The sequence below is a fragment of the Primulina eburnea genome, chromosome 11 (genome assembly GCF_022965805.1).
Source record: "Primulina eburnea isolate SZY01 chromosome 11, ASM2296580v1, whole genome shotgun sequence".
NCBI lineage: Eukaryota > Viridiplantae > Streptophyta > Magnoliopsida > Lamiales > Gesneriaceae > Primulina > Primulina eburnea.
The window spans coordinates 14,359,171-14,370,461 of NC_133111.1; the positions used below are offsets into that span (position 1 = coordinate 14,359,171).

Below are 11,291 nucleotides of genomic sequence, written 5' to 3' on the forward strand. Positions count from 1 at the left end.
CCTCAGATGACGACCGTTGGTATTTGAGGTAGGAGACCGAGTATTCCTGAAGATTTCTCCTTTCAGAGGTATTGTCAGATTTGGCAAGAAAGGGAAATTATCTCCAAGATATGTTGGTCCTTATGAGATTCTCGAAAAGGTAGGAGATCGTGCCTATCGACTCGCCTTGCCGCCTTCATTATCCGGGATACATGATGTTTTCCATGTATCTATGCTGCGGAAGTATCTCCCTGATGATTCTCACGTTATTCAGCCAGACGAGACCGAGCTGGATGAGACATTTAGTTATGTCGAGAAACCGATCCGGATTATTGATCGTAAAGAAAAACAGCTCAGAACAAAGACGATTCCTTTTGTGAAAGTTCAATGGACTCGTCATGGCGTGGAAGAAGCCACTTGGGAGACTGAATCTGACATGAGACAGGAATTCCCAGCATTATTTCATTGATCTAAATAATTGTTCAATGTAAATGACATTCCTTTTGTATGATATGATTTGACTATCTGTGATTTCGAGGACGAAATCGTATCTTAGGGGAGGAGAAATGTAATACCCGAGAATTTAATCCTGGTAATTTGTAATTATTTATTCATAATTGATATGATTTTGAAAGGATTAATCGGGACACGGAATAAGATTACATATGAAGGGTGCAAGTTTTGGACAGAACTAGTGGCGCCCGAGCGGTAAGAAATGACCGCCCGAGCGCCAAAGTTCAATAGAATCACGTCTTGGACAGAAGACGTGGCGCCCAGGCGGTAGTTTTTGACCGCCCGAGCGCCAAGGAGGACGGGTGAGGACAGAACCTCCCGCGCCCGGGCGATAAGTTTTAACCGCCCGAGCGCCGAGCAAGCGCCCGAGCGGTAATTCCCGACCGCCCGAGCACCGCCTGAATTGTATGAAAAGTTAACACGTTGCATATACATGCAATTAGGATATATATATACGTATATCCTTGCAATTCTTCAGAAACAAAAGAAAAGAATCGTAGAGAAAGCTTCTGGAGAAGAGTGAAAAATCCTGACGCCTTTTGTGAGAAATCCGTCCGTCAGAATTTGAATCTGAATTCAATACTGTAATCCTATGGACGTAGGCTACAACTAGACGTAAGTTTTGCTACGTTTTGACATGCTTTGAAATTATGAAATGGTCAGAATTGAATAGGATTCATATATGATGTTCTTGACATGTTAGACATCATAGAATCGAAGTCAGATTGAGAAACGGACTAATTATGGAATTGTTATGAATTTTTAGGGTATATTGAGTTATACCGGACATATGTGAATTGTGATTGGATTAGATATGGGTTATGGATTGTAACTGTTATCTGGGGATATTGTATTGACGGGGATATTGAAATTGTACCGTTATGCCGTTGATTTTGAATTAAATCCAGATTGATCATATTGTTATTGATTTGAAAGTTATATTGACATGAGATTATTGATATTGTCATTGCCAGACATACCGTGAACTCAGGACTTCGACTGAACCAGAAACCGACGAAAGAAAGCTATAAGTCAATGTGGTATTGGGAGATCGACTTGAGTCGGTGTAGACTTGAGTTTCCCTAAATCACATACTTTACTTTATTGCATTGATATTTGCATTGATTTGACTGATGTACTTGTTCTCTTGAATTATAGATAGCAGGTATTAGATGAATGCTCTTGTGGCAGAAGTGCCTGATAGTGGCGGGATCACCACGGGCACATTGCACGATGTCACAAGATAATATAGAAATCTTGGGACGGAAGTGCCTGATAGTGGCGGGATCGCCACGGGCACATTGCACGATGTCTCAAGATAGGACATTAGCAATAGAGCTACAGTCCATGACGGTTAGGTCAGGACACCAGATGTTTGGTTATATCGAGTAAATAGAATTGAAATTTCTTCTATTACGGAATTCGATATATGAACACCATATTTGGTTATATCGAGTAAATAGAATCACTGTTCCTTCTATTACGGAATTCGATATAGGAACACCACATCTGGAAACCGGGATCCCTAGACTAGGATCGAGTCTAGTCTGAATTGTAGAGTTACGAGCATTGTCGACAGTCGGTGATTGAGTATGTTTCAGATTTTGATACATATTGCTGTTACTTGTTACATGCTTTAGATTCGTTTATATGATTTCATGTTTCGTTGATTTATACTGGGATTATATTCTCACCGGAATTATCCGGCTGTTATCTTGTTTGTATGTGTACATGACACTAGGTGGGACAGGTTCAGGGTCCAGGAGATGAGGAGAGATCGTGATAGAGTGGAGACTTCGGACTTGGATGTATATAGGGTTTTGGACACTTGATATTTAGATGTTGACCCTTAGTTTTACTGGTTTGTAGACGGTACAGGACTTGTACTTTATTTTATAATGAGTTGTATATTAGTTTGATTTCACTACGTTCCGCATGTTAAAAAGAAAAAAATTTTAGACCCTGTTTTATAATTGATTAATTAGTCCCAAGGATGAAGGATGATTAAGAACTTGATTAGCGTGCGGGTCCCCACAGTTAAGAAGGATAAAGGCTGCTCGAGTTTGAGACTTGTATCTGTGATTTGAGTACCATGTTTCATTGGTAAGGGACATTGTGATGTCCGAACATGCAGATAGGTGCTCCTTGTAGAGTGCATTGAACAACCCTCCATAAAGGACTTTCCAAGTGGTTCTCACTTATCGAGTGAAAACGTCCTAGTTTATGGTTGTACACCATTAGTCCTCATGACCCGGGACAACATTGAGACTCTATATACTAGCATTGTGATAAACATAAAAATTGTATATTAATTAAATGTTTTATAATATAAATTTATAGTTTTTGTTTTATTAAATGTTTAAACATTATATGTTTTATAATAAATTGTATAAAATATAAGTTGTTGTATAATTATAAGTTTTTATTATTTTTACAGGTTTAATAAAACAAGAATAACCTTGGCGTTGCAAATGGGATTAAGATGATTCTTGGACCTGTAGAAAGTTGATATTAATATCTACAATATTGGTGGCAAGCATGAGATAAAAATCTTCTCACAAGTGGAATCAAATTAAGCAACAAATGAAGTTACCAAAGAAGTGACAGTTTTACCATGCTCTAGCATTTTGACCATATCTCTCAAATTACTTGGTCAAATAGTTAAAACAAATACCACAATTCAAACAACTCAGATATCTACATGTTTTATTTTATGTGGAAAAGAAAATTCGGATGAGAAGATTTTCAAAAGTGATGTGTATTAAAATATAATTTCTTGGGAAACCAATGAAGACTTATGTGTAAAAAAATAATATTTTATTTGTGGTTATCTCCCCAAATTTGGCTATAAATAGGTGTGCATTGTAATGAATTGAGATATCCCTTATTTCTATGAACAAATCTTTGAGTTCATAATATTTCTCTCTTTATTTTTGGTGTGCTGTCGTTGACCACCAAATTAATTCCTACCCTTTTAAATAAAAAACGAGTGTAATGGTGAGTAGGGTCGAATCCACAGGGAACAGTAGATTTATTTCTTTTGATAATAAAAATAAAAAGGGGGGGATTTGTTTTGATAATTACTAAATAAAATAATATAAACTAAAATTACCAAGCAAGAAAGAATATTGAATCTAGAATTGAAAATTAATCAACGAGAATAAATTGAAGAATTTAATACGAGAAAAATACTGATTCAAGGGGATTCCACTATTTAATTATCTCACTGTTCATCGGTTAACCAATCATTTATTCATGTTATTCCAAACAATTAACCTTAGAATAATAGGGATAGCCGCTAAAATTCTTGTGTTTTCCTAAATTAATTGACCAAACCCAGCATCCAGTCAAAACTTACCAATAATCAACTGGGCACGATAGCGTTCCATATTAATTAAAGACAGCATTTTAGTTTCGTGAAAACAGTTAATCCTAAAATCTAACAATCGAGATAGCTGCAATTGATAGATCGAGTTTCACCGATTTATTTAGATTAAATATGTTATGATAGCACAACACGCCTAATCTATCGCTACTCATGTACCAATCGTTCATGACAATTACGGATCACTGAATTCATGGTTAGAATTAGAAAATCATACATCAAGTTAAATTGTCAGATTAATTGACGTATAACATTCATATAATTAAATCATAAATCAACGAATATTTGGGCAAACAAGAATAATAAATTAAAGTGCAAAAACCTCACAGTGATAAAATTAAACAGTAGATTATCCCTTGAATCATTCTAAAAAAATTAGCCTAACATAGTTTGATATAAAATATTCATGAAAAAGAAATAAGAAAGCATAAAGGAGCAAACGATTTTGTTGGAGGAAAATTTGGAGTCTTGCGCCTCTCTCTTCCTTCATGTGAGAAAAATGGAATGAAATTGGTTTGTGATTGGAGAGAAAAAGAAAAGCTGCCGCCTCCTTGATTAGTAGATTTGTTTGGGTCTAAATTTTTGCTAAAAGCCCACTAACCTCTTAATTAACCCTAATCATAAAATATAAAATAATAGATAATATTTTATTTAGATTTTCTCTTCTTGTAATTTTTTGGCAGCTGAAGTATCGTCATAAGGCGTGACCACGCCTTATTCCAGGACTTCTTCTGATTTGGCCATTCTCTTTAAAACTCTATCTTGGAAACTTCAAATGTGATAAACATCACATTTTTTACTCAAATTTGCTCCAAGACCGTAAAAGTTCCTCCTACAATAAAATTACACAAAAATGTGTCAATTAAACATATCGGAGGTTAAAATAACGGGAAATATGAAAATAAAATATTAACTATTACGAGCCTATCAAATCTCCCACACCTAAACGATGCTTGTCCTCAAGCATACAATAGATCAATTCATTATCTCAATTTTCGTCTTCCTTCCGCTTCTTCTACTTACCCAAAACATTTTTCATGCAAAAAAACATTTTAATTTCAGAGCACCTCACCAAATAACATCATGAACCATTACTGCAATCAGAATGTCTAGAAAGTAAAATGCATGGGATTTAACAACTCCTCACAAAGTTCGCTCATTCCGCTCATTAGTGTCTAGGATATATATCAACAAACTCTCATGTCAAATGCATTGAAAATTTTTACCATAGGCTTGCAAATATATCACATCTTTCCACTAAATGAATGAATTAAAATACACAAACAAAAAAAGGCTATAAATGGGTTGTAATGTGGCTCGGGGTAAGGTAGGAGAAAGGGGAACAATGAGCTATGGAGTTGGAGAAATCATATGCACTTTTCACATTAACAATTGCATCCAAATAATAACATCTTCAACCTCGTTATAACATCAAGAGCATCTCTCTTTTTTTTTTTTTTTTTGCTCTTCTTTTCTTTTTCACTTCGTCTACTTCTCTTCTTTCTCTCTCTCTTTTTTTTTTTGTTTTTTTGATTTTTTTTTTTTGTTTTGTTTTGTTTTTTTTTTGTAGACGGTGATTTTAAGGATTTAAGATTGACTAAATCCCAACAATTCACACTATTTTGGATTGAGTGATGCTATTTGTGAAAAGTTTATATGATTCTCCAATTCAAGGTTCAAAACGGGGAATAACCAACAAAAAGGATTTATCACGGCTTGTAATGTGGTTATTTTTATTCAAAGAAAAAGGCTGAGGCTCAAACTTGGTTCACTAGTGGTTTATGAATCAGGGTAGGCTCAAAGAACGGCTCAGATGATGCGAAAGACAATGGTTTAAACCTAATGCCCTTATCATTTTGTCTATGCACCTAATCCACCACAAAGTGTTGACAAAGACATGTATAACAATGCAAGTTCTAGAAAAATTAACAATGCAATGACAACACACAATCAAAGAAAATGGAGCAAGATATCATGATTGCTCATAGGCTCAAAGCTCATCAAGAAAAAAAAAATATAGCAATTGTGTTAAATCCCACACACTTGTCCTCTCTAACTATCATCAAGAGCAACTTATTCATAATGCAAAAGTGAGAATGCAAAAACATTTTGCACGCAAAGAAAACATCATTTTTTTTTTGATTCGCATCGGAGGCAATCAGGATTCAGAAAAAAGAGATAACAAATAAACTAGATGCTTGGAACTAACAACGTCACTATTTTTTTTAAAAAAATTTTATTTTTTATTTTTAAACCCAAAATGCAGAAAAATTAAATCAAAATACTAAAGATCAAATGAAATAAAAAAATCAAAAATCACACAGTCAAGTCAAATTTCTCACAATCAAATCAAAAACTCACACACCTAAACTTGGCATTGTCCTCAATGACAAAAAATAGATGCTCAACTAAAACGATAACATAGTAAGAAAAGGTAGAGAACTCCCCTGAAAAATGTTGAGCATCGAAAAGAAACATCATCTACTGCTGCGGTGGGGGAAACGGTGTGGTGCGAGCGGGTTGCTGGTTGGGATGAAGACGGAGGTGGCGCTGCGGCGGTGTGTGCGGCGGCGCTGTGAGAAGACAGAAGAGGTGGTGTTGGTGTTGAAAGTTGTACAGTGGGAGACGCTAGATGGGAGGGAAGATTTGGAGATGCACAGTTGTGCTTGGACGGCGCTGTAGAGAAACAAAAGAAATAGGTTAATATATATATATATATATATATATATATATATATATATATTTTTTTTTGAAAATGAAAAAGTTGCTAGCAGAAGAGGTGTTTCAATAAGGCGTGGCCACGCCTTATGCGAAAACCTCTTCTGTAAACTTTTTTTTTTTTTTTTTTTAACAATAGAGGTGTTTCAATAAGGCGTGGCCACACCTTAAGCTTAAACCTCTGCGGTAAAAAAAATTTTTTTTTTTTTTTTTTAACAGTAGAGGTGTTTCAATAAGGCGTGGCCACGCCTTATGCTTAAACCTCTGCTGTAAAAATTTTTTTTTTTTTTTTTTAAACAGTAGAGGTGTTTCAGTAAGGCGTGGCCACGCCTTAATCTAAAACCTCTACTGGAAAAATAAATAAAAAAAATACAAGAACTAAAATTTGGGTTGCATCCCAAAAGCGCAATTTTTTTAAGTCGTTATGCTCGACATTCATTATTTCTTGTTGCTCATGGTGGTTCATAGATGGTCACTTTGTCCACTTTATCCCGCTTGAATATTTTTATAGCAAATTTCAGCATGTGCATGTTTTCTTTGAATTTCTTGGAAATCTGTGTCCCTTGGATATTTCCTCCTTTTTTCATGAGTACATGCTTGGGTCGATCTGGAGGGAGTCTTCGCTCAATTTTAGATATCTGCGAATCAGAGAGAGAAAATCTAGCATTAGAATTTTCAACATGTCTTTCAATAATCTCCTCTAAATCATTCTTATCCACAAATTTTGAATTTTCTTGTGACAAGTGATTAGCGATATCAAGAGTATTAATAGTGCTTTCACTAAGAGGATATTTCATGGTATCATAAATATTAAACTTTGCAATCTCACCATCAAATTCCATAGTAATGGTACCACTATTAACATCTATGAGAGACTTTGAAGTTTTCAAAAATGGCCTTCCTAGCAAAATTTGACTGTTTAAATCATCAGTTTCCATGTCAAGCACATAAAAGTCAGCAGGAAAAACCAAATTTTCAACTTTCACAAGAACATCTTCAATTACACCTCTAGGATATACAGTGGACCTATCAGCCAACTGGATCACAATGTCAGTTTCAGTCAGAGGTCCAAGTTCCAAATAATTATAAACAGAATCAGGCATGACATTGATAGAAGCACCTAAATCCAACATAGCCTTTTCAAGTCTAGTATCGCCAATGGTACAACGGATAGAAAACATACCTGGATCACTGCATTTGATAGGAATAGTTTTTTGAATAACAGCAGAAACATGTTCTCCTACCTTTTCCCTTTTACACCCCTTCAGCTTATGTCTCTTTTTTGTAGTACACAACTCTTTTAAAATTTTAGCACAACGAGGTACTGGTTTAATAGCATCTAATGAAGGAATATTTACCTCACCTCTACAAAGAGTGTCATTCAACTCCTTGATACTTTCACATTTCCTGTTCAATGCAAGGGGGAATGGGGGAATAGGTTTATACTCAAATTGAGGAGAAAACGTACCTTTCGGAGCATCATCTTGATTGATTATTTTATCCTCAACCTTTATCTCATTCTCTTCCTTTTGCTTGATTGATGCTTGTACCCCAATTTCTTGAACATCCAATTCTTTACAATTTCTCAAAGTAATTGCACTCACATTCTCTCTTGGATTCACCACTGTCTGAGAAGGTATATTACCTAAATTTTTTGCTTCCAACTTGTGAATTGAGGTCGCCAACTGTCCTACTTGAGTGCTCAAATTCTGAATGCTAGCCCTCGTTTCCTGTTGAAATTTTTGAGTGTTCTCAGCTAAGGCATTCACGATTTCATCTAGGGACATACCTGAGTTAGAGGCTTGCGCAGGTGATGGATATTTGTGAAAATTTTGTTGTGGATATCCTTGTTGACCTCCTTGATTCCTGTAGCTGAAATTTGGGTGATCTTTCCATCCTGGGTTGTAGCTATTAGAATACGGATCATATCGGTGTTGAGGCTGTCCAGGAAATCCACCGATTGCATTAACCTGCTGTGTTGGATCTTCCTGTAATGTAGGGCACGTGTCTGTCGAATTTCCAACCATCGCACATGTGCCACAAGCTTTGGGATGTTGTACCTGCCCTACAACCAACTTTTCCAAAAGAGATGTCAAAGAATCTAACTTTTGATCGATAGGAGTAACAATTACCTCATTGACTTGTCGTGGAGGGTTATCTTGTCTAGTTCCAAACTGTTGTGCATTGGCGGCCATGTTGGAGATTAGAGCTCGTGCCTCTTGAGGCGTTTTGTTTACCAATGCACCTCCACTTGCAGCATCAATCATGTTCCTATCAAAAAGTGAGAGACCCTCGTAGAAATATTGGACTAGGAGCTGTTCTGGAATCTGATGTTGAGGACAACTGGCACATAACTGCTTAAATCTCTCCCAATATTCATATAATGTCTCTCCTTGTAACTGTCTAATCCCACAAATGTCCTTCCTGATGTTGGCTGCTCGCGAAGCTGGGAAGAACTTCTCCAAAAATTGTTGTTTCATATTATCCCAAGTCGTTATCGTCCCAGAGGGCAAGTAGTAGAGCCAATCTTTAGCTTTGTCGGCTAAAGAGAATGGAAAAGCTCGCAATGAAATTTGCTCCTCTGTAATCCCTTGAGGTTTCATGGCTGTGCAAACAATATGAAACTCTTTCAGATGTTTATGGGGATCTTCACCTGCAAGACCACGAAAAGTAGGCAATAAATGAATCAAGCCAGATTTTAATTCAAAAGTAGCATCAGTAGTAGGGAATTGAATGCATAATGGTTGTTGAATAACATTAGGATTAGCTAACTCCCTGAGTGTTCTTTGAGCTTGTCCTGCCATTTTTTCTTCGTCACTTTCACTTCTTTCAACCTCAAGATCAATGTCCGATTCACTTTCTGTACCGTTGGAGTCCGATGATACGTTCAAATCAGGAGATGATGATGATGGTTGATTTTCACGCTTTAATCTTGCTTCTTTTCTCAATCTCTTAGCTGTCTTCTCGATTTCCGGATTGTATTCAAGTTTACCTGTACGAGAAGAACGAGGCATAAAAATAAAAAAAAATCAAAAGAAATTAACCTTACACCGCTCCCCGGCAACGGCGCCAAAATTTGGTGTGCTGTCGTTGACCACCAAATTAATTCCTACCCTTTTAAATAAAAAACGAGTGTAATGGTGAGTAGGGTCGAATCCACAGAGAACAGTAGATTTATTTCTTTTGATAATAAAAATAAAAAGGGGGGGATTTGTTTTGATAATTACTAAATAAAATAATATAAACTAAAATTACCAAGCAAGAAAGAATATTGAATCTAGAATTGAAAATTAATCAACGAGAATAAATTGAAAAATTTAATACGAGAAAAATACTGATTCAAGGGGATTCCACTATTTAATTATCTCACTGTTCATCGGTTAACCAATCATTTATTCATGTTATTCCAAACAATTAACCTTAGAATAATAGGGATAATAGGGATAGCCGCTAAAATTCTTGTGTTTTCCTAAATTAATTGACCAAACCCAGCATCCAGTCAAAACTTACCAATAATCAACTGGGCACGATAGCGTTCCATATTAATTAAAGACAGCATTTTAGTTTCGTGAAAACAGTTAATCCTAAAATCTAACAATCGAGATAGCTGCAATTGATAGATCGAGTTTCACCGATTTATTTAGATTAAATATGTTATGATAGCACAACACGCCTAATCTATCGCTACTCATGTACCAATCGTTCATGACAATTACGGATCACTGAATTCATGGTTAGCATTAGAAAATCATACATCAAGTTAAATTGTCAGATTAATTGACGTATAACATTCATATAATTAAATCATAAATCAACGAATATTTGGGCAAACAAGAATAATAAATTAAAGTGCAAAAACCTCACAGTGACAAAATTAAACAGTAGATTATCCCTTGAATCAGTCTAAAAAAATTAGCCTAACATAGTTTGATATAAAATATTCATGAAAAAGAAATAAGAAAGCATAAAGAAGCAAACGATTTTGTTGGAGGAAAATTTGGAGTCTTGCGCCTCTCTCTTCCTTCACGTGAGAAAAATGGAATGAAATTGGTTTGTGATTGGAGAGAAAAAGAAAAGCTGCCGCCTCCTTGATTAGTAGATTTGTTTGGGTCTAAATTTTTGCTAAAAGCCCACTAACCTCTTAATTAACCCTAATCATAAAATATAAAATAATAGATAATATTTTATTTAGATTTTCTCTTCTTGTAATTTTTTGGCAGCTGAAGTATCGTCATAAGGCGTGGCCACGCCTTATTCCAGGACTTCTTCTGATTTGGCCATTCTCTTTAAAACTCTATCTTGGAAACTTCAAATGTGATAAACATCACATTTTTTACTCAAATTTGCTCCAAGACCGTAAAAGTTCCTCCTACAATAAAATTACACAAAAATGTGTCAATTAAACATATCGGAGGTTAAAATAACGGGAAATATGAAAATAAAATATTAACTATTACGAGCCTATCAATTTTTCCTTTATTTCTTCATTTAAATATAATTAGCATGCTAATTTCATATTCAAAGTTTTATACTTTGAATAATGAGTAGCTAACTTCCCAAGGTTGAGATGAAAAGGTGAAGCTCTTGGTATGATAATAAGGTTATTAAAAGATAATAATCTATGTTTTAAATTATTTAATCATTATTTATTGTTTATGTTATATTTATTTCTTTAAGTATTATTATACACTATTTA

At 35.2% G+C, this 11,291-nt stretch overlaps 1 protein-coding gene and 1 non-coding gene across 2 annotated transcripts; one reads left to right on the plus strand and one right to left on the minus strand.

Annotated features, from left to right (window-relative positions):
• Nucleotides 1-7,047: 7,047 nt before the first annotated feature.
• On the minus strand, nt 7,048-9,609 carry LOC140805415 (uncharacterized). The gene has a single exon (XM_073161687.1). The coding sequence runs from the start codon at nt 9,607-9,609 to the stop codon at nt 7,048-7,050; it is 2,562 nt and encodes an 853-aa protein (XP_073017788.1).
• LOC140806446 (small nucleolar RNA R71) lies at nt 8,921-9,027 on the plus strand. Its single transcript, XR_012112520.1, has one exon. It is a non-coding gene; the product is annotated as a small nucleolar RNA R71 (small nucleolar RNA).
• Nucleotides 9,610-11,291: the final 1,682 nt, after the last annotated feature.

Coding starts and splice junctions, on each gene's coding strand:
- LOC140805415 (XM_073161687.1), bottom strand. CDS start 9,609: ATGCCTCGTTCTTCTCGTACAGGTAAACTTGAATACAATCCGGAAATC.